Raw genomic sequence first — 24,891 nt, forward strand, 5'->3', positions numbered from 1 at the left:
GTACATGACTGTTAAACTTTCTCCCCACTGTGAACCTAGTGTCACAGTATCTGACACAGTTTATCGACATTACTATTCAACATTCTCATTGCTGTGAATCCAGTGTCACAGTATCTGTCTCAGTCTACTGTACATCATCGTTAAACCCTCTACAATTCTGAACCTGGTGTTACTGTATCTGCATCAGACTACAGTACATCACCATTAAACCTTATCCTCACTGTGCACCTGGAGTCACATTATCTCCCTCAACATACCATATATCACCGTTAAATCTGATCCCCCTGTGAACCTGGTGTCACAATATCTGACACAGTTCATAGTATATCACTGTTAAACCTTCTCACGAATGTGAATCCTACTATAAAATAATGCTTCCCTTCTAAGTCTCGCTGTATTCGAATCCCCACCTATTTTAAAAATTCCAAAAAAGAGAAAAATCAATCCCAAAACAAGCTACTCAAAAGTAGTAGCCCCCTAAAAATCTGGGTGTGGTGAAGTCCACAAGTGACTAAAGGACTCAGTGTCACCCACCCCCAGTCAGACTTTCACAAAGTACTGAAACAAAAACATTCAACCCAATGATTCCAGTCCCAATTATTGTTCCGGATCTTCAATATCGAGAAGACTTTGCATCAATTCAACTTTTTTCTCATTCTTTCTATATTTTCCAATCCCATTCCCATTGACCCTTCTCTTCGGTGACAATGGTGACGATCGCCCATTTCCTTGTACATCTGGCAATGAATTAGCAAATATTAAAGCATCATGGTCATTTTCAAAAAACTGAGATTAAAAATTCCCATAAAAATCTTTCAATACTGCCACATAACGAAAAGCAAATTTATATCCCTTTTGCCACAATACTACTTAAGCCGAATTAAATTCTCAGCATCTTCTGATAATTTCTTGACTCAGATCTGCATTTTAAAAAACCCTATTATTTTGAACCATCAGTGGAGCCCGATTTTGCCATGTTTTCTGCACCACCAATCGGAGGATCATCTCTCTGTCTTGATATTTAAAACAGCGAATCAAACCTGCTCGTGGTAATTGGCCTGGAAACGGTTTCTTCCTTAATGCTCTGTTCGCTCGATCTAATTCCAGTCCATCTGGAATGAATTACCTGCCCAACACTTCTGGGAATCATTTCTTCAAAACCTTCACCGGATCCGAACCTTGCATATCTTCCGGAAGACCTACTATCTTAACATTATTTCTATGACTTTAGTTTTCTAATGAGTCAAACTTCTTCAATAATTCCTTCTTCTGAATCCCCCAATCTACAAAAGTATTTCCATTTTTTCTCTATTACGCTCCACTTGACTCTTGCATTAAAGAAAGCCTCGTCAATCTTTTTAAAATGATCTTGCACAGTATCCACTGATCGTGTCCATCTCGTAACATCACTCTTAACGACATTAATATCTTCCTTCATAAAAGTTATTTCTTCACAAACAGTGTTCATTTGAGTTTTCATTTCCAGAAATCCTTGAGTCATCTGATGAGTCATCTGCATTGATTTATTTGCCATATCTTCCATGAGCTGAGCAATCCCTTCCAGAATTGGAAACACAGAATCCAGTCCAGGATCCATCACCTCCCTTTGAGGCCGACCGACTTTTGCCTCAGTCCCCAGTTCTTCAAACTCTAATGAAGTTGAGCTCTCTTCTTCCTCCAAAGCCGTAGGTCCTCTTCCAGTGCGGCTGTGGGTCTGGACACCTGACAACAGCATGCCTACCTCGTCAACTGGCCATCGTTCGGGTTCCCCCATAGCCCACACCTTCTCCAAAGGTTCGTGGACCTTCGACGCATGGCGCATGCCTGGTCGGGCCACCCACCGCGCAGGTGCATCTTCCGACGCTACACTGCGCACCCCCGGACCACCAGGCAAAGCTGCAGGCACGCAGGCCTGTCCTCACTCAGCTGGCCCGCCCTCGTGCCCGAGTTAACGAGTGTATGAGTTGAAACCGGCCAAAGTCATCGCTGAGCCTGCACCATCTTGCGATTTCACAAGATGGCGGTGCTGTAATACTAAGCCGGGCAGGAGTCTTCTGTGGTTTGGGGACTCCAGTCAACGACTCCATTGCTTCAACTTGAACTTGGCCTCGATTCTTCAACACTTTTGTAAGGTAATTTCTTCTGTAACTGAGTTTTCACTTTTTTTCACATTTGCAGCTATTTCAATCCTCCACTATTCAAAAGTCTATAAACAGTATTTTTAATCACTTTTACAACTTTTTAAATTGAGCATTTAATAGTCTAACTGGGGAAGGGTGGAACCACACGTCTACCCTCTGCGCCATCTTGTCACAGTATCTGACACAGTTTATAGTATATCACTGTTAAACCTTCACATTACTGTGAATGCTGTCTCTCAGTTTCTGCCTCAGTCTACCTTTAATCAACATTAAACATTCTCCCCCTGTTAACTTGGTGTTAAAGTATCAGCCTAAGTTTACGACACATCACCATTAAACCTTCTCCCCAGTGTGAGACCGTTTTAACTGTATCTGCCATAGTTTATCGTAAATAACTATTATACCTTCTCACTACTGTGAACTTGGTGTTACAGAGTCTGCCAAAGTCTACTGTACATCATCAGTAAACCTTCTTCCCAATGTGAGCCTGGTGTTATTGTATCTGCCACAATTTATTGTACATCACCGTTAAGCATTTTCCCCCATGTGAACCTGGTGTCACTGTGTTTGCCAAAGGTTATCGTACAGCTCTGTTAAACAATTTCCCCACTATGAACCCAGTGTCACAGTAACTGCCTCAGTTTCCCATACATCACCAATAAACCTTCTTTTCCCACTCTGAGCCCAGTATCAACGTATCTATGTAGTCTCCCGTACATCACCATTAACCCCCTCCCCATTGTGAACCAGATTTCACAGTATCTGCCACAGTTTATTGTACATCATTTTAAAACCTTCTCACCACTGTAAACCAGGAGTTATATTATCTGCCTTATTCTACCACACATCTCTGTTAACCCTTCTCAATACTGTGAACACGGTGTCACAGTATCTGCCAATGTCGATTGTACATCACCGTTAAACATTCTCCCCATGTTGACCAATTTTTCACTGTTTTTCCCACCATTTATCGTACATCAGAGTTCAACCTTCTCCCCACTGTAAACTTGGAGTCACAGTATATTCCACAGTTTTTTGTACATCACTGATATACCTTCTCCTCATTGTTAATGTGGTGTCACCGTATCTGCGTCAGTCTTCCATACATCACCATAAACTTCTCCCCAATGTGAACCTGGTGTCACTTTATCTGCCACAGTTAATATTTCATCACCTTAAAACCTTCTTCTAACTGTGTACCTGGTATCACGGTATCTACCACAGCTTATTGTGCATTACTGTTACACCTTCTTACTACTGTGAACTTGATGTCACAGTATCTGCCAAAGTCTAATGTATATCACTGTTAAATATTCTCCCCATTGTGAACCTCGTGTCATAGTATCTGATACAGCTTATTGTACATTACTGTTAAACCTGCCGGATAAGCTCCAGATAGCGAAAGAGGAGTTCTCGCATCTACAGGAACTGGGGCCTCGCCACTCCACCTGGTCCAGAGCCTCTGGTGGCTGGTGCCCTTACAGAGATTATCGATGGCTTAATGACATGACAGTACCTGACCATTACCCCATCCTTCTCATTCAGGATTTTACGGCCAATCTGCATGGCGCGAGCGTATTCTCCAAGGTCGATCTGGTGCGCATGTTTCATCAAATCCCATCGTAGCCTGAGGACATCCCCCTTCAGCTAGTTCAAATTTCTACGCATGCCTTTCGAGCTCAAGAACATCACCCAGACCTTCCAGCACGTCATGAATACGGTGCGCAGGGATTTGAATTTCATGTTCATTTATCTGGATGACATTCTTGTCACCAGCAGAGACTGGGCACAAATCAAGTCTCACCTGCACACCCTCTTCTCCCGACTGGCCGAATCTGGCCTAACAATCAACCTGGCCAAATGCCAGTTCTGGAAACAGTCCATGCAGTTTCAGGCCCACATCATCATGGCCGAAGGAGTTACACCAACTGCTATGAAGGTCACTGCAATCAGTGATTGTCCTTGCCCGGACAACCTCAAGGGGCTAAAAGAGTTCGCAGGTATGGTCAACTTCTATAACCGATTCATTCCAGGAGCTGCACACATCATGCAGCCACTCTTCGCCAAGGACAAGATACTCGCCTGGACTCCAGGGCATTCAAAGCCACGAAGGTTGCCCTCGTGAAGGCTACCCTGCTCCTCCACCCACGTACCGACCTTCCTATGGTGCTCTCCATCGATGCCTCTGCCACTGCCATTGGTACTGTCTTGGAGCAGCAGGTTAATGGACAGTGGAAACCACTGGAATTCTTTAGCCAACTTCTTCATCCGCAAGACCGCAAGTATAGTGCTTTCAACCGTGAGTTGCTGGGCATGTACCTTGCTGTGCCTCATTTCCCCTCCCAGAAAGCCTTTCACCATTTATACCGACCACAAACCCCTCACTCAGGCTCTCGCTATAGCTAGAGATCCCTGGTCGGCCCACTTACACCATCACCTGTCCTTTGTATCGGAGTTCACCACCCACATTCAGCACAAGGCAGGGAAAGACAATGTGGTCACTGAAGCCGTCTCCCAACCGGCCATTTGCTCGCTGATACCCAGCCTAGACTACGACCTGCTTGGCCCAGATCAGAAGTCCGACGAGGAGATGCAGGCCTTCAGGACTGCCATCTTGGGCCTGCGGTTCCAGATCCTCCCGAATCCTCTCAGTGATGAGTACCCTGCGTCCAGTGGTTCCCCAGCAGTGGCGCAGGCAAATCTTCACCATATCCATGACCTTTTCCACCCTTCCATCAGCTCCAAGGTTCATATGGTGGCAGAATACTTCGTTTGGCACGGGCTTCGAAAGGAGATTGTGGACTGGGCCAGAACCTGCACCCATTGCCAGCTTTCCAAGGCACACAGCCACACCAGAATGCCCGTGCAGGATTTTGAACACGTCCGAGAACGTTTCAGCCACATACATGTGGACATTGCCAGCCCCTTACCCGTTTCCTGAAGTAACTGTTACCTTTTCACAGTGGTAGACTGCACCACTCGTTGGCCTGAGGTGATCTTGATGCCAGATGCCTCTACGGACTCCTACTCCCAAGCACTTTTGGTCGGTTGGGTTACCTGGTTCGGCGTCCTGGCCCACCTCACCAGCGAATGTGGCACGCAGTTCACCTCTGCACTCTGGGCACAGCTCACCAACAGACTGGGAATTGGGCTGCATCACACAACGGCCTATCACCCACTTGCCAATGGACTGGTCGAACGATTGCATTGCCACCTTAAGTCGGCACTTATGGCCTGCCTCACCGGCCCCAACTCGGTGGATGAGCTGCCTTGTGTACTCCTGGGAATCTGCTCGACACCCAAAGAAGACCTGCAGATGTCATCTGCTGATCTGGTCTACGGTAAACCACTAGCCCTGCCTGGTGAGTTTATCAATGAACCTAACAACCTGCAACAGTCACTGCACAGTTTACTTCTCCGCCTCCGGGCCCAGTTGGACTCCTTCACACCTTCATCACCGCCCAGACATGGCACACATGCCTCTTACATCCTCAGTGAGCTGTATTCCGCAGAGGATGTATTTATCAGATGAGGCCCTTCCACAGCACTCCTTCAAAGACCAAATGAAGGGCCGTACAGAGTCATCTAGCATTCCGGATCCACCTTCACACCAGACATCAGTGGTAAGAGGGAACTGTTTACTGTGAACAGATTAAAGACAGCACACCTCGACCCAACGAGCCAGTGGTCACGGCTCAACCCAAGAAGCGAGGCCGCCCGGCAAAAAAAGGCCATTGGCGCCGGTTCTGGGGGGGCTGTGTGGCGGCAAGCCATGAAGCAGGCGATCTAGCCCCTCATGTCACGCACATGGCGGGGCAGCCAGCCAAAATGGCACTGTCAGGGGATTCTCCCCGACCTCGGCACCAGACTCAGAAGCCCGCAACCTGCGGCCCACATGACCCCCCAACGAAGTCAGGGCCCCCGGTGTGCTTCTCAGCCAGGTCCAGGATGGGAGCATAAGACCAGCCAGGCAGACCTGAAAAAAGGAGTTTTTGCTCACTGAACTCAACCCGTCTGGTTGTGAGGTCATTCAGAAACAGAGTAGCCACCACGACAGTCGTATCTTAGTTTCTTTTCCTTTCTTTTCTTTTTTATATGTTATCAACATATATTTGTAAACACTGTAACATTGTGATTTGATATTAATTGTTATAATATTTGATTTAAAGAAGGCTGGTCCAAAAAAGGCATATAAAACATTTTAATATGGGGACAGGAATAAAAGAAAAATAGAGGGTACTCGTGTGAGGGAGGGAAGGGTAATATTGTTGTGGGGTTGGTTCAGATGGGTCAGCTGAAGGGACTCGACTGATCCATCCATGATTTGTCCAGCATCTTGCTGCCATGTAGTGGTGAACCAGGGTGTTGCCTGATGGGGACACGGTGCTCTGAGCTCTGCACAGATAGATTGTGCTTTTCTCAAAAACACACTTCCTCAGGTAAAGCAGAGGAAGTGGAAAGGCCCTAGTGTGTAGGGGTAGGGAGGGTGGTGATGTGGGAAGAGTTGGGACCCTCCAAAATCATTATGATCAGGCCTCGGAGACAGCATCTCTATCACTCGTATTTCTCTTCCCAGAAGGAGTGATCTCAGAGACAAGACACGAGTACTGAAGAACCTCGCATCCCAGCTGAACAGAGGATGGACAACATCATGATGGCCTGAATCTCTCCCCTTCTTCTCCCTCTGGCCCTGCCAACCCAATTCCCTGCATCTTCCATGCCCCCTTTCTCTCCCACACCTCCTCCATCCCAACCCCCTTACCTCACACCTATGCCCTAACCCCAGCCCTCCTCCCTTCACCTCCCCTTCCCCCTCCCCCTTTCCCCTTCCTACCCTAACCTAGGGGAAGGAGTGGTAGGGGAAGGGGGATAGGAGAAAGGGGGTAATGGAAGCGGGGTGAGTAAGGGGTAGGCTTGGGGGTGTGGGTATGGGATAGGGGTAAGGGGTATGGTTTCGGGAAGGGGATATGTGTAGGGGATAGGGGTAGGGTTTAGGCTTAGGTTGGGTGAGAGTAAGGGTTAGGGCGGGGATAGAGATAACATCAAGGTTAGGGTTAGGAGACATGGGCTAGAATTAGGTCTAGGTTAGGGTTAGGTTTAGAGTTTGGGGAAGTGGGTTTGTATTAGGTTTAGTGGAAGGGGGTAGGAGTAGGAGATAGAGGTGGGGTGAGTGTTTGGGTTAGAGGAAGATGGGTAGTATTTGGGTTGGGGTTAGGGGACGGCGTAGGGGTAGAGATAGAGTTAGGGGATGGGATAGGGGTAGAGTTAGGGGACGTGGAGTATTGATGGGGGTATTGGTAGTGTTAAGGTTAGGGTTTGTTAGGGGTTAGAGTTAGGAGTAGGGGAATGGGAAGGGGGAGGGGAACCGGGAGGCGAGCGGGGGAAGGAAATGGGGAGGGTAATGGGCAGGCGAATGGGGAGGGGAATGTAATGGAAGATTTAAACCGTGTTTTTTTTTTACTTTTGCAATCTTTGCTTCTGCAAGGCTGAGAACCTGCTTGTTTTTTAAGAATCTGCATACTTAAGCTAAATTCCACTGAGGGGCCAGAGATGCAGTTATCTGACAAAAGGACATCTGTGTACCAAGAACATTTAATCTTCCTGCTTGTTTTGGTCACAGACTGTCAGAGGCCTAGCCTTGATGCAAAATAACCATTGTATTCAAAGTGATAAGCTGAAAATTATGTTAGAAGCCTAACATGCTAGCTTGCTTGCTTATCTTTCTTACTGTGCTGGGAATAGATGCTTGGGTAAGCAGTTTTTGGGTAATATAAGCCATGGTCCCGCTGCTGAAGTTTGAGACTCTCCGAGAGGTGGAAACATCTTTCAGCAAGAAGAACTTCTAGAGTCCAGCTAATGTCCCAGTCAGGGAGGTGGAGAAACTGCAACCGGCGCCCCGACAACCTATTACAAGTGTGCAGTCATTGCCTTGCTTTGGCACTTGGGGCCAGTGCAGGCGTTGATAAGTATAATTGGGAAGGGCTTGCATATTGTAGTTTGAAATCAGCTTTTGAATTTGTAATAAAAATTAGTTTAAACTGAACTGCTCTCGGTGTGGGTGTCTATTTTCTTTTGGTAGTTCGAACACTGTGACCAATCTAAAATGAACAAAGAGAGGTACAAGTTTACCCAGGACAGAGAACGGGGTGGAGAAAAGGGGAGGTGAATGGAGGAAGGTATCTCTACCCCCTCCCTTCCCCACCCATTCCCCTACATTATCCCTGCTTCTCCTCTCCTCCTTCTAGCAGGTCGGACCTCATTCCGGCCAGAACCTCCCTGTGGTTTCAGAGCCTCCGTTTCAGAAAGTGCCTTCGATGCTCGCTGCTGGACAGACATCTTGTCTCTTGATTAATTCTGTACCGTTATTATTAAATTAAAAAATGGTTGGGTTTTTTTAAGCTTGAACTCAAAAGGCTGGTCCAGATAGACAACACAGAAACTGGCCCTTTGGCCCCTCTCTCCTGCTGGCTGAGCTGTTGTAATCAGTCCATATTCCTTTCCCCCTTTTCATTCTTTGCTCCCAGCCAGCTCATGTTGCCTTGTCAATCTCATGGCCTGTGGGAAGAAGCTGCCTGGCTTTTATACCTCCATATCTCCTTCCTGATGGCAGGGGGACAAAGATGCTCTGTGCTGGATATCGATGAGTCTATTTACAAATCCCATCCCTGCAAACAATCAGGGGTCCCTTACCTTGAGGTTCCACCCATGTTGCCTCTCCCTCAGCACTCTCTCGTCAGAACACTACTGCACCCTCCCCTCCTCTCCCAAGTCTCAGTATCCCGCTGACAATTCCAGTCAGCTGCCATGTCTATACCCTGCCCCACCTAAACCGATGGATCGATCAGCACCTTCTCCCCTCAAGAGTTCGAGGAATCCACTCTCTCGCAATGTCCTGCTAATGAATGTCCTGCATCCTCCTTCCCCCTTGGTTTCCTCCTGTTATCAGGCACCTGGATGGACCCCTACCCGTGTTCTCACTGATCTCTCTGCACCTCTGCCCTCCATCCAAAGGTCTTGGTTGTCTTGTGGGGCTGGTGGAGAACAAAGCACCAACTCAAGGAGATGGGGAGCAGTACCGAATCCCCCAGATCCAGGAGACAGGGAGAAACTCAGAGATGCAATCAGGGGTCAATCGGATAAAACCTGATCATCAGTTGAAAGGTGCAAGGAACTCTCAGTACTGCTGCACGTGGGGCAGGTGTGGCCCATCCCCACACCTCCACCCTGGCAATTCCCAAAACAGTTTCCCTATTCATGCGGGGGTCCAAAATGGATAGAGTCTGGAGAAGGACCACGTACGTGGTCAATCACTGGGGGCAAGGGTGTAACCAGCATGGCCATCATTGTGTGTGGCTGTGCGTGAAACCAAAGTGCAAGGGCACCAAATGGCGCTATGTGCTGAGATTCTACCTGGCTCAGGTATTGCAAAAGATTGGTCTGGCTGTGGTGCCTCTCAATGACCCAGTCAGCAGGACTTTGCCCCATTACCTTCCTGGGAATGGTTTCATAGACAAATACTTTTGACCACAAGGCTGTCAGGCAGTGGTCAGCAGAGCATTGCTGACACAGAGACTCCAGGACTTGATGGGATACTGCGGGGTGGTCCACGGAGCAGAGCATCCAGACACAGACATCCAGAACTGCTGGAAGGCCAGAAACTCAGTGAAAGATGTCCTTCGGTCTGCCTGAAACCCAAATGGGAGTTGCAAACACTAGAAGGCATCTGACAAAAGCAAAGGGAGGAAGGATTAGGGCAATATGAGAGGTATTTGTTTTTACACAGAGTTGTGGGTGCCAGGAATGCCTTGCCAGGAGTGAAGGCCAAAACATTAAGGGCATTTAAGGGGCTCTTAGTCACATTGACCAAGAAATATATTCTCCAACAGCAGAGGGTAGCAGTAACCACAAGATATCAAGCTGGTGGCAATGAAGCTAAACAGAGACCACCTAAGGCAACTGTGCGCCCGGCTGCAGGAATTTGGACTTACTATAAACCTTACTTAGTGCCAGTTCAGTCTGGAAATGTTTGATTTCCTGGGGCATCAAATCAACCGGCACGGAACTAAGCCCCTGCTTGAAAAGGTAGAGGCTGTTCAGTGCTTACCCAAACACACCATAAATTCACCAGTACAATTAATTTTTATAACCAATTCATACCAGTAGTGGCCCACATCATGCGGAGAAAGGTAAAGACATTACCTGGGACAATGAGGATTTGGAGGTGTTCCAGAGGGCCAAAGATGCACTGGCCAACACAATCCTTCTGGTAGACACCAGGCCAGAGACACCCACCACTCTCACAGTAGGTGCTTCCAGCACAGCAGTAGGGGGCGCAATGGAGCAATTCATTGAAGGGCAATGGCAGCCCCTGGCCTTCTTGAGCAGACACCTCTGGCCACACGGACTCAACTACAGCACCTTTGGCTGAGAGCAATTGGTGCTGTATCTGGCAGTCTGAGGCAGGTAAACTGACCCCAGCTTCACAGTGGGGAGAATGTTTCACAGAGATGTACGAAAAACTGTCACAAACACTGTGACACTGGGTTAACAGCAGTGAGAAGGTTTAACACTAATGTACGATAAACTGTGTCAGATAAAGTGACAGCAAGTTCACAGTCGGGAGAAGGTTTAATGATAATGAGATAGATACTGAGACAATGGGTTCACAGCAGTGAAAAGGTTTAACTGTGATGTACGATAAACTATGGCAGAAGCAGTGACAAATGGTTCACATTGGGGAGAACGTTTAACTTAATGTATGGTAGATATGGCAGATATTGTGACAATGAGTTCACAGTTGTGAGAAGGTTTAACGGCGATGTACGGTGGACTGTGATGGATACTGTGAAACCGGGTACACATTAGTGAGACAGTTTAATAGTGAGGTTCAATGAACTATGGTAGGTACTGTGACACCGGGTTCACAGGGGGGAGAAGATTTAACTTAATGTACGATAAACTGTGTCAGATACTGTGACACCAGATTCACATTGGTGAGAATGTTTAACAGTAATATACGATAAACTGTGTCAAATACTGTGACACCAGGTTCACAGTGGGGAGAATGTTTAACGGTGATGAACAGTTGACTTAGGTAGGTACTGTAACACCAGTGTCACAGTATCTGCCTCAGTCTACCGTACATCACTATTAAACCTTATTCCCCACTGTGCACCAGATGTCACAGTATCTATCTCAATTTACCGTACATCATCGTTAAATCATCTTTACTATCTTCTTCAGCATGATGCTGAAAGAAGCCATGAAAGACTTCAACAATGAAGACGCTGTTTACATCCGGTACCGCACGGATGGCAGTCTCTTCAATCTGAGGCGCCTGAAAGCTCACACCAAGACACAAAAGCAACTTGTCCGTGAACTATTCTTTGCAGATAATGCTGCTTTAGTTGCCCATTCAGAGCCAGCTCTTCAGCGCTTGACGTCCTGTTTTGCGGAAACTGCCAAAATGTTTGGCCTGGAAGTCAGCCTGAAGAAAACTGAGGTCCTCCATCAGCCAGATCCCCACCATGGCTACCAGCCCCCCACCCCCCCCCCCACATCTCCATCGGGCACACAGAACTCAAAACGTTCAACCAGTTTACCTACCTCGGCTGCACCATTTCATCTGATGCAAGGATCGACAACGAGATAGACAACAGACTTGCCAAGGCAAATAGCACCTTTGGAAGACCACACAAAAGAGTCTGGAAAAACAACCATCTGAAGAAGCACACAAAGATCAGTGTGTACAGAGCCGTTGTCATACACATGCTCCTGTTCGGCTCCAATTCATGGGTACTACACCGGCATCACCCACAGCTCCTAGAACACTTCCATCAGTGCTGTCTCCGCTCCATCCTCAACATTCATTGGAGTGACTTCATCACCAATATCGAATTACTCGAGCTGGCAGAGTCTGCAAGCATCGAATCCACGCTGCTGAAGACCCAACTGCACTGGGTGGGTCACGTCTCCAGAATGGAGGACCATCGCCTTCCCAAGATCGTGTTATATGGAGAGCTCTCCACTGGCCACCGTGACAGAGGTGCACCAAAGAAAAGGTACAAGGACTGCCTAAAGAAATCTCTTGGTGCCTGCGACATTGACCACCGCCAGTGGGCTGATATCGCCTCAAACCGTGCATCTTGGTGCCTCACAGTTCGGCGGGCAGCAACCTCCTTTGAAGAAGACCGCAGAGTCCACCTCACTGACAAAAAACAAAGGAGGAAAAACCCAACACCCAACCCCAACCAACCAATTTTCCCTTGCAACCGCTGCAACCATGCCTGCCTGTCCCGCATCGGACTTGTCAATCACCAACGAGCTTGCAGCTGACGTGGACATTTACCCCTCCATAAATCTTCATCTGCGAAGCCAAGCCAAAGAAAGAAAGTAACACCAGGTTCACAGGGAAGAGAAAGTTTAATGTTTTTTTAAATTTTTTTATTTTTCACACCATAAATCACATTAGCCATGATACACACTTTTTCCTTTTCACACATACACAGTGACATTTTCTCCCCCCCCCTCCCTCCTCCCAACCCATCCCCCCACCCCCCCTCCCATCCATTTAAGGAAAACAATCTAGGTTACATTAAACCAGTCAGACAATGTCATTCAACAAAAATACACCAGAAATTCTACTGAGTCCATTCTTTTCTTTCCTTCTCCTTCCATCAACTTAGGTAATGATTGTCCCCGGTAGGTTTTCGCTATTGTATTTAATGTAATGCTCCCATATTTGTTCGAATATTTCAATATTATTTCTTAAACTATATGTAATTTTTTCTAATGGAATACATTTATTCATTTCTGTATACCATTGTTGTATTTTCAGATTATCTTCCAATTTCCAGGTTGACATAATACATTTTTTTGCTACGGCTAGAGCTATCTTAACAAATCTTTTTTGTGCATCCTCCAAATCAATTCCAAATTCTTTGTTCTTTATGTTACTTAGGAGAAAGATCTCTGGATTCTTTGGTATATTGTTTTCTGTTATTTTATTTAATATCTGATTGAGATCTTCCCAAAATTTTTCTACTTTCTCACATGTCCAGCTTGCATGAATTGTTGTTCCCATTTCTTTTTTACATCGAAAACATCTATCAGATACTGTTGGGTCCCATTTATTTAACTTTTGAGGTATAATGTATAGTCTGTGTAACCAGTTATATTGTATCAAACGTAGCCTCGTATTTATTGTATTTCTCATCGTTCCAGAACATAATTTCTCCCATGTTTCCTTTTTTATCTTTATATTTAAATCTTGTTCCCATTTTTGTTTAGTTTTACCATTTGTTTCCTCATTTTCCTTTTCTTGCAGTTTAATATACATATTTGTTATAAATCTTTTGATTAACATTGTATCTGTAATCACATATTCAAGGTTACTTCCCTCTGGCAAACTCAAACTGCTTCTTAATTTATCCTTCAAGTAGGATCTCAATTGGTAATGTGCCAGCGCTGTATCTCCAGTTATATTGTACTTATCTCTCATTTGTTCAAAGGATATGAATCTACTTCCTGAAAAACAATTTTCTATTCTTTTAATCCCTTTTTTTTCCCATTCTCTAAAGGAAAGGTTATCTATTGTAAAAGGGAGTAACTTATTTTGCGTCAATATTAGTTTTGGTAATTGATACACTTGACTGAGGCAGAAACTGTGAGACAGGATTCACAGTCATGAGAAGGTTTAACAGTGATGTTCTATAAACTGTGTCAGATACTGTGAAAACCACTTTCACATTGGGAAAAGGTTTAACGGTGGTTAACGGTAAACTGTTGGAGATAAAGTAAAACCGAGTTCACAGTCGGGAGAAGGTTTAACTGTGATGTACGATAAACTGTGGCAGAAACAGAAACAAATTGTTCACATTGGGGAGAATGTTTAACGTGATGTACACTCGACTGAGGCAGAAACTGTGAGACAAGATTCACAGTCGTCAGAAGGTTTAACAGTAATGTACAATAAACTGTGTCAGATGCTGTGACACCAGGTTCATAGTGGGGAGAATGTTTAACAGTAATGTACGATAAACTGTGTCAGATACTGTGACTCCAGGTTCACAGTGGGGAGAATGTTTAACATGATGTACAATAAACTGTAGCAGATACTGTGACACCAGGTTCACATTGGGGAGAATGTTTAACAGTAATGTCCGATAAACTGTGTCAGATACTCTGACACCAGGTTCACAATTTGAATAAGATTTAACGGTGATGTAAAATAAACTGTGGCAGATACTGTGACACCAGGTTCACAATGGGAATAAGGTTTAACGGTGATGTAAAATAAAATGTGGCAGGCAAAGTGACACCAGATTCACAGTGGAGAGAGGTTTAATGCTGATGTATGGACGACTGAGATCATTACTGTGACATTGGCTTCACAGCAGTGAGAAGGTTTAACAGTAATGTACGATAAACTGTGTCAGATACTGTGACACCAGGTTCACAGTGGGGAGAATGTTTAACGTGATGTACAATAAACTGTGGCAGATACTTTGACACCAGGTTCACAGTGGGGAGAATGTTTAACGAGATGTACATTAAACTGTGTCAGATGCTGTGACACCAGGTTCATAGTGGGGAGAATGTTTAACAGTAATGTACGATAAACTGTGTCAGATACTGTGACACGAGGTTCACAGTAGGGAGAATGTTTAACATGATGTACAATAAACTGTAGCAGATACTGTGACACCAGGTTCACATTGTGGAGAATGTTCAACAGTAATGTTCGATAAACTGTGTCAGATGGAGGAGTCACGTGATGGTGTAGTGGCCAGTCGGGGAACTCCAGCCCTCTCCGGAAAAGTTTAAAAAAAACCAGAAAACACAAAGGCACAAACACGAAAATTAAAATAAAGTGAAAGTAAAGGTGTGAAGAAAATGGCAGCGAAGAGAGAAAAGTCAAAAGCAACGGGAAGAAGAGAAGAAGAAAAGACATTGGAAGAAGAAGGTGAAGGCCTCACCTGTCCAAGGAAGCCCGCTGTGGAGAGAGAAGCCCACTCTCTCAGGTCAGTCGAAGTCCCAAGCTCGGGAGTACAAAAATGGCTCGCGGAGCCAAGCAAAAGTGCGCAAGTCAAAAAAAACACTGACGGGAGGGGGGACCAGCTGAGGAGTCAATCTCCACAGCTGAGAATGACAGCTGCAACACAGCAACAGGAAGAGAACACAGAAAACAATGAGAACAAGAAAGAAGAGAGTAAAAAGAAAACAAGGGAACAACAGATGACCAACCCAGAGGAAGAAGAAGAAGAAGAACATAGAGAAATGGAAGAAGAAGGGAAAGGCAAGACAATGGATATATATTTTTTTAAAGAATATATGGAATCAGTAAAAGAATGGCAATTACAAGAATTTAGTGAAATAAAAAGAAGAATTAAAAGTACAGAAGAAAAAATGAATAGATTAGAGATGGTCATGTCAGATATAGGAAAAAGAGTGGACAAGGTGGAAGAACGAGAAACAGCCATAGAAATGGAAGTAGAGGACTTAAAAAAGAAATTAGAAGAATCTAATAAAAAAGTTAAAGAGACACAAGAGCTGTTAGCTCAGAAGATAGATATAATGGAAAATTATAATAGAAGAAATAATATAAAGATAGTGGGCCTTAAGGAAGATGAAGAAGGCAAGAATATGAGAGAATTTATAAAAGATTGGATCCCCAGGGTCCTAGGAAGACCAGAATTACAGGAAGAAATGGAAATAGAAAGGGCACATAGAACATTAGCCCCTAAACCACAGCCACAACAAAAACCAAGATCCATTTTATTAAAATTCCTAAGATATACAAGATAAAATATATTGGAGAAACCAATGAAGAAAATAAGAGAAGACAAAAAGCCATTAGAATACAAATGTCAATTTTTTTTTTCTATCCTGACATAAGTTTTGAACTCCTGAAGAAGAGAAAGGAGTTTAATACAGCAAAAGCGATCCTATGGAAAAAAGGATATAAATTTATGCTAAAGTACCCAGCGGTACTTAAAATAGTTATTCCAGGGCAGCAAAACAGAGTATTCTCGGATCCGGAGGAAGCACAAAAATTTGCAGAACAACTACAAAATAGACAGAGAGATGAAGACATGTAACGAGAGCAAAAATGACCACAAACTATATGTATGCGTGTATGTGGGTAATATATATATATATATATATATATATGTATATATAAATATATGTGTGTGTGAGTGTGTGTGTACATGAGTGTATGTGTATTTAAAAGAAAATATATAGAGTATAGATAAGAATTAATAAGGGAAAGAAAGGGAAGAGAGGAAGTAAAGAGGGAATTAAAAGAGTGACCTTTGCTGTAAATGAAAATTGAAGTCTTTTCTGGGGGGGGCTGGGTGGGGAGGAGATGCGGTCACTGCGAAATCAGTTGACGCTTGCGATTGAATTCGCAAATCCAAATGGAGAGGGGAGATGTGGTTGCCCGACAAGGGATAAAGGGCAACTCAAGAAGGGGAGGGGATAGTGGGGTTGAAGAAATTTTAGATAGGAGAATAAGGGAAATGTTTGATGTTTTAGAAATGTTGTCTTATAAAGTGTTCAAAAAAAGAAAGCAGAAATGGATAAGAAGGAAAGGTGATGATGAGGAAACGGAAAGGGAAGATAAACAAAGTATGAAATGGCTATGTTGAACTATATGACTTTAAATATTAACGGAAAACATAACCAAATCAAAAGGAAGAAACTACTAAATTTACTGAAAAAAGAAAAAATTGATATAGCATTCGTGCAAGAAACACACTTAACTGAAATGGAGCACAAGAAATTAAAGAGAGATTGGGTAGGACATGTAACAGCAATGTCATATAATTCAAAAGCTAGAGGAGTAGCTATATTAATCAGTAAAAATGTACCAATTAAAATAGAAGAGGAAAAAATAGATCCAGCAGGGAGATATGTAATGATAAAATGTCGGATATATTCGGAGTTTTGGAATTTACTCAATGTATATTCACCTAACGAAGAAGATCAAAGATTTATGCAAGATATTTTTTTGAAGATAGCAGACACGCAAGGGAACATGCTAATAGAAGGGGATTTCAACCTTAATTTGGATTCAAACATGGATAAAACTGGGAAAAAAATTAACAGAAAGAACAAAGTAACCAAATTTATAATTAAATCGATGCAAGAAATGCAACTTTTGGATATATGGAGGAAACAACACCCAAAGGAAAAGGAATATTCATATTATTCGGGTAGACATAAAACATACTCAAGAATAGACCTATTCCTGTTATCAGTTCACATGCAAGACAGAGTTAGAAAAACAGAATATAAAGCTAGAATATTATCGGACCACTACCCCTGATATTGACAATAGAGTTAGATGACATCCCTGCAAGAATGTATAGATGGAGATTAAACTCCATGCTACTTAAAAGGCAGGATTTTAGAGAATTCATTGAAAGACAAATTAAAATGTACTTTGGAATAAATACGGAATCAGTGAAAGAAAAGTTTATACTATGGGACACAAAGAAATCGTTCATCAGAGGGCAAATAATAAGTTATGTAACCAAGATGAAGAAGGACTACAATCAGGAAACAGAGCAGTTGGAAAGGGAAATAGTAAATATAGAAAAAGATTTAGCAATGAAGGAAGACACAACTAAAAGAAAAGAATTGGCAGATAAAAAAAATAAAATATGAAACACTACAAACATATAAGGTGGAGAAGAACATAATGAAGACCAAACAGAAATATTATGAACTAGGGGAAAAAATGCACAAAATTCTAGCATGGCAGCTTAAGACAGAACAAGCTAAGAGAATGGTATTGGCATCAAGGAAAAAAGACAAACAAATCACATATAATCCAACAGAGATTAATGAAAACTTCAGAGAATTCTACGAACAATTATACCAAACTGAAAACGAAGGGAAAGAAGACAAAATAGATGAATTTTTAACTAAAATTGAACTACCGAAATTACAAATAGAGGAACAAAGTAAATTAACAGAACCATTTGAAATAGTAGAAATACAAGAGATAATAAAAAAACTACCAAATAATAAAACACCAGGAGAGGATGGATTCCCAATAGAATTCTAAAAAACATTTAAAGATTTATTAATTCCTCCCCTCCTGGAAGTAATCAACCAAATTGATAAAAAACAAAGCTTACCAGATTCATGCAAAACTGCTATAATTACAGTAATACCAAAGACAGGGAAAGATCCACTCGCACCAGCGTCATATAGACCAATATCTTTACTTAACACAGATTATAAGATAATAGCTAAACTATTAGCAAACATATTAGCCGACTATGTACCAAAAATAGTAAATCTAGACCAAACTGGATCTATTAAAAAAAGACGAACAACAGACAATATTTGTAAATTTATTAACTTAATTCATGCAGTCGAAAGAAATAAAACTCCAACAGTAGCGGTTGCTTTAGATGCAGAGAAGGCCTTTGACAGAGTAGAATAAAATTATTTATTCAAAATATTACAAAAATTCAGTTTACCAGAGAAATATATTAATTGGATTAAAGCATTATATAAAGGACCATTGGTGAAAGTGACAGTAAATGGATATATATCAAAGCAATTTTACTTAAGCAGATCAACAAGGCAGGGATGCCCACTATCACCCTTATTGTTCGCGTTACCTATAGAACCACTAGCAGAATTGATAAGAACAGAAAATAAAATAAAAGGGATAAAAATAAAAGACAAGGAATATAAAATCAGTTTATTTGCAGATGACGTTATAGTATACATAACAGAACCAGAAATATCAATAAAAGAATTACAGAAGAAATTGAAGGAATATGGAGAAGTGTCGGGATACAAGATTAACGCAAATAAAAGTGAAGCAATGCCAATGAATAATGTGGATTTCTCAAAATTTAAGAAAGAATCACCATTCAGATGGCAAAAGCAAGCAATACGATACCTAGGTATACAAATAAATAAAAAACTCGGCCATCTATATAAACTCAATTATTATCCACTAATGAAAAAATTACAGGACAACTCAGAGCATTGGAAAGACTTGCCACTAACACTAATTGGAAGGATAAACTGTATTAAAATGAACATTTTCCCAAGGGTACAATACCTATTTCAGGCATTGCCAATACACTTGATGGAGAAATTCTTCAAGGAGTTAAAGAAAATAATAAGGAATTTTTTATGGAAAGGGGGGAAACCGAGGATAGCACTAGATAAATTAACAGAATGGTATAAACAAGGAGGCTTACAACTGCCAAACTTTAAAAATTATTATAGAGCCACACAATTAAGATACCTATCAGATTTTTATCAAACAAGGTAAAAGCCAGATTGGACTAGATTAGAACTAGATAAAATAGGGGAGAAGATACCCGAACATATATTATATAAATGGGAATAAAAATTGGTACAACTTAGGAATTCTCCAGTATTACATCATCTACTCAATATTTGGAAGATTCATGTAGAAAGGAATAAAACAAATTACCAACTACCAAAACTAATACTGACGCAAAATCAGCTAATCCCTTTTACAATAGATAACCTTTCCTTTAGAGAATGGGAGAAAAAAGGGATCAAAAGAATAGAAAATTGCTTTTCAGGAAATAAATTATTATCCTTTTAACAAATGAAGGATAAATATAATATAACTCACGATACAGTGTTGGCATACTACCAACTGAAATCCTACTTGAAGGACAAATTGGGAAGCAGTCTGAAGTTACCAGAGGGAAGTAATTTTGAATATGTGATTACAGACACAATGATAATCAAAAAAATTATAACAAACATGTATATTAAATTACAAGAAAAGGAGAATGAGGAAAAAAATGGTAAAACTAAACAAAAATGGGAACAAGACCTAAACATAAAGATAAAGAAGGAAACATGGGAGAAGTTATGCTTAGGAACCATGAGAAATACAATAAATACGAGGTTACGTATGATACAATATAACTGGATACACAGGCTATACATTACACCTCAAAAGTTAAATAAAGGGGACCCAACAGTATCTGACAGATATTTTCGCTGTAAAAAGGAAATGGGAACAACAATTCATGCAATCTGGACATGTGAAAAAGTGAAAACATTTTGGGAAGATCTAAACCAGATATTAAATAAAATCACAAAAAGCAATATACCAAAAAACCCAGAGATCTTCCTCCTAAGTAACATAAAAAAACAAAGAATTTGGACTTGATTTGGATGGTGCACAAAAAAGATTTGTTAGGATAGCCCTAGCTGTAGCAAAAAAATGTATTATGTCAGCCTGGAAATTAGAAGATAACTTGAGAATACAACAATGGTATATAGAAATTAATAAATGTATTCCATTAGAAAAAATAACATATAATTTAAGAAATAATATTACAATATTTGAACAAATATGGGAGCCATACATGAAACATAATAGAGAAAACATACAGGAGACAGAAGGAGAAGAGAATGAAAAGAATTGACTGAGTGGAATTTCTTGTTTATTTTTATTGAGTGACAACATTGTTTGACGGGTTTAATGTATCTTAGATTCTGAACTTTAAATGAATGGGAGGGGAGGTAGGGAGGGTGGGATGGAAAGAGGGAGGAGGGGGAGAAAACGACACTGTATATATTTGAAAAGGAAAATGTATGTATCTTGATCAATGTGGTTTATAGTGTGAAAAATAAAAAATTCAAGAAAAAAACTCTGTCAGATACTGTGACACCAGGTTCACAGTAGGGAGAATGTTTAACATGATGTACAATAAACTGTAGCAGATACTGTGATACCAGGTTCACATTGGGGAGAATGCTTAACAGTAATGTGCAATAAACTGTAGCAGATACTGTGACACCAGGTTCACAGTGGGGAGAATGTTTAACATGATGTACAATAAACTGTAGCAGATACTGTGATACCAGGTTCACATTGGGGAGAATGCTTAACAGTAATGTGCAATAAACTGTAGCAGACACTGTGACACCAGGTTCACAATGGGAATAAGGTTTAACGGTGATGTAAAATAAAAAGTGGCAGGCAAAGTGACACCAGATTCAGAGTGGAGAGAGGTTTAATGCTGATGTATGGACGACTGAGATCGTTACTGTGACATTGGCTTCACAGCAGTGAAAAGGTTTAACAGTAATGTACGATAAACTGTGTCAGATATTGTGACACCAGGTTCACAGTTGGGAGAATGTTTAGCGAGATGTACGATAAACTATAGCAGATACTGTGACACCAGGTTCACATTGAGGAGAATGTTTAACAGTAATGTACAATAAACTGTGTCAGATACTGTGACACCAGGCTCATTGTATTGTTCATTTATCTTAATTACAACATCTAATTTATATGCTCCATTTTTTTGTGGTAACTTCCAAACATTCCATAAACTTCAATTCTAATCAGAGTTTTTTCATTTAAATAGGTCACCACTAAAAGCCCAAATCATTTGATCTCTTAAGTACACAGCACAAAATTAAATTCTTTACCTGGGTTTGGGTTCAATGTCACTTCAGTCTGCTTCATTATTTTTTCAGTCCCTCGTTTTTTTGTGCTTTCTGCTTTGCCCAGCCGATTCGCCAAATGGGCATCCAACTCTGTCTTCTCAGCTTGACCCAACGTCTCCTCTGTAAACTTAAGGAAATTTTCACATCTGCATTTTCAAAAACAAAAATGACGCTGTGACTTGCAATTTCACATCATAATCCCACTTGCTAAACTTGCAAGCAACTGCAACACATTCTACAGCTGGACAATTGCAAGAGAACTGCTTGGTTAAAGCAAAGATTCCACTCAGTCACCCCATTAAAGGCCTCCAAGTTAACAACAGATAGCAACCTGCAAGTTAAATACAAAGATCTGTATCAGGAATATTATCGGGGTTTTTAAAAAAAAAATCATTTCAAGTATTGAAAGAAAACACCTCAGGGAACACCAGGCTCTTGTTGAACAATTCTTGTTGTATTCCTCAAAATGGTTTGAATCTTGATTTCAAGCAGAGTCATTTGGTGAGATTGTTGGTCCAGAACAAACTCTGCCCACACACTCCCTTAACTACCTGCAAAGTCCTGGTTCAGGTCTGCTCCATGCTAAAGCTATCAGAACTTTTTTGAAGAGATAATGGAATTCAGATGAAGGTACGTTGAGTCAAAAACACCGTAATACTTCCCTGAACAACACACCTCTCTCCGAAAACCAACAAGAACCTTCCTGAGTGGTAATCATTTACCTTTCGAGCACCAAAGCCTGGTAAATATATACATGTTCAATTCTGTCCACAGTATAAGAAAGGCCTGCAACAAGTGGACTTGGAGGAATGAGAAGTGAGATTGGACTATGAACCAAAGAACTTTTCTGAACTTAAACACACGTGCACTTAGAATTAGAAGTGGGGTAAGTTAAGTAAATTAAGTTAAAGTAGTAAAACAATGATAAGTTAAAATGTAAATCCGTGTTCACGTTTAAAGATAATTAAAATCAATTTTTGTTTCAGTAACCATTTGTCTTGGTGAATATCTATTGCTGGTTAGTTTTAGGATCCTCTGGTCTCGTAACACAGCACCAAGCTTCCGGTTATGATAATAGTCCAAAAAAGGACCCGGCATCTTTTACAAATTATTAATTGACTCTTCAATAATTTTTTGTAAATATCAACAAAACATAATATCATTTAACTGTTGTGTTTGTGTCGTTGGAGAATTCCCCTTCCATTCAATCAGAATTAGAGTTTTGGGTGCTGTATTTGAGAAAAGATGTGTTGGTGTTGGAGAAGGTCAGAGATGATTTATTGGAATGATATCAGGAATGAAAGGGTGAGTGTATGAGGACCAATTGTCGACTCTTTGACTGTACTAGTTGGAGTACAGAAGGATAAGGGGGACCTCAGAGGCATTTCAAATGCTGGAAGGCCTGGACAATTAAAAACAACATTTGTTAAAGTATCGCTTTGTCTTGGTGATTTCCTATTGCTGCTAGGTTTTGGGGTCCTCTGGGCCTGTAACAGTCCCAAGATGAGGTCTTCTACTCCAGGACACCCAAAATGTCTTATTTCTTCAATAAATGCAGTTTCCCCATACTGTCTTTGATAAAATCTGCACCCGTACCTCCAATTCTCTTTCTGCCCTTACCCCACCTCCTCTCCAGCCAAACAAGGACAGAATCCCTCAGGTTTCTCACTTACCACCCATCAGCTGCCACATCTGACACGTTAACCTTGAACACTTCCAACTTCAGCACCATCCTCTAACCTGCTCCACTCAGATCCTCTTTTCACAGGGGCACATCTTTCTGTGACTCCCTCGACGGCACTTTCCTCTCCACCCACCACCACCTGATGCACTTCCCATTGAAACCGCAGAAATTGCCAAACTTGTCCCTTCCTATCCTCTCACCTCCATCCAAGGCCACAATCAGACCTTCCAGTTGAGGCAGTGTTTCACATGCACCCCATCCAACTTAATCTCCTACATTTGGTTGACTCAGTTGACCTCGATATCAGCAGGACCAAATACAGACTGGGAGGCCATTTTGCTGAACACATGCGCTCTGTGGATCTAAACTTGAGATTCCTGTGACCTACCATATCAATTCTCAAACCCTTCCAGCAACATGTCTGTTGGCCCCATCCTTCGCCAGGGTGAGGGTAAAAAATCTTAAAGAAAACACATTATATTCCTCCTGGGCAGCCTTAAACTCTATAGCATGAACACGAATGTTTCTAATTTTAAGCAGCGACTCACCTCTGACTGATTTCATTGTTTCCACTGCCCATTTGAATATAATCACTCCTTTAAGGTAGAAGAGTCGACATGGTGTTTTCCCCATATAGCTTGCTATTGAACAACTGGCAAAATTAAGCGGCAGTTATTGCAGAATGAATGGGGTTATTGATTAAAATCTGCCTGTGATTGAAAGTATTCTTGGACTGAATAGACATCTGGGACAAATGGCTATTTAAAGATAATCTGTACATGATTGTACATCCTAAAGTACAATGACTACTTCTATCCACTAAAGATTGTTAAAGAGCAAGAATAGACAATACAATCACGTAAAATTCCCATCCATACAGCACACGTATTAATACACAAAACAATCACACCTCCTTATTTGTCAGGAAGTGCCTACACTTCCCAAGGAGACTGAGGAAGTCTAGGCCAACAGCTCTCATCTTGAGATTTTACAGGAGCACAGTTGAGTCTCCTGTCTGGCTGCATCATTGGATGGTCCAGTAGCTGTAAAGCATCAGACAGGAATGATGCAAAGAGTTCTGAGGATTACTGGGGTATCCTTTTCTTCTGACGATGACATTAGTGGGAGTGTTGTTAAAATAGGGCTCACGGAATTGTGCAAAGACCATGACCATGCAGTGCACAGCATCTTTAACCATGCCCATCATCAAAATCAGGACTGCCAGGCTGGGGAATAGCTTCTTCCCACAGGGTGTGAGACGGGTATCTTGTAAGTGGGATAATCATCCAAAATATTTATATATGTAGCAACTACTTTGATAGAGCTACTAAAGGAACACACATACACCAGATTAGTCAACACAAGACTGCTTTATACAGACTTTACAGGCTTCTTTTATTTACAGCTTGTCCCGGGCTCCATGGGTCAAGGTGGGACATCATTATGAGTTTGCTGCCGATCCACGGGACCCTGTGAATGTTCTGCGCCTTCCGGCAGGAGAATCCACAGATCAGCATTCCATTCTTTGGCACGCAGCACCACGCGAGGTTTGTCAATTAAATGGATGTGTACCCAGCTCTCTGC

The 24,891-nt window shown here is 42.0% G+C and overlaps 1 protein-coding gene across 1 annotated transcript; it reads right to left on the bottom strand.

Annotated features, from left to right (window-relative positions):
- Nucleotides 1–501: 501 nt before the first annotated feature.
- On the bottom strand, nucleotides 502–23,942 carry LOC138750264 (endophilin-B2-like). The gene is made up of 3 exons (XM_069912375.1): nucleotides 23,856–23,942; nucleotides 21,606–21,769; nucleotides 502–737 (listed from the first exon to the last, which is right to left on the bottom strand). Exons 1-3 carry the CDS (start codon nucleotides 23,885–23,887, stop codon nucleotides 598–600), a joined length of 336 nt encoding a protein of 111 aa, XP_069768476.1. The 5' UTR covers nucleotides 23,888–23,942; the 3' UTR covers nucleotides 502–597.
- Between the last annotated feature and the right edge of the window lie 949 nt (nucleotides 23,943–24,891).

The sequence above is a fragment of the Narcine bancroftii genome, unplaced genomic scaffold, assembly GCF_036971445.1.
Source record: "Narcine bancroftii isolate sNarBan1 unplaced genomic scaffold, sNarBan1.hap1 Scaffold_111, whole genome shotgun sequence".
Lineage (NCBI taxonomy): Eukaryota > Metazoa > Chordata > Chondrichthyes > Torpediniformes > Narcinidae > Narcine > Narcine bancroftii.

What these genes read in the sequence shown, in the direction of transcription:
- LOC138750264 (XM_069912375.1), bottom strand. Translation starts at nt 23,887, where the DNA reads ATGGGCAGTGGAAACAATGAAATCAGTCAGAG. An exon ending in AACAATGAAATCAGTCAGAG is followed by an intron (nt 21,770 to 23,855) that starts GTGAGTCGCTGC and finishes TTGAAAATGCAG; the next exon opens with ATGTGAAAATTTCCTTAAGT. An exon ending in GACATTGAACCCAAACCCAG is followed by an intron (nt 738 to 21,605) that starts GTAAAGAATTTA and finishes ATTCATTGCCAG; the next exon opens with ATGTACAAGGAAATGGGCGA.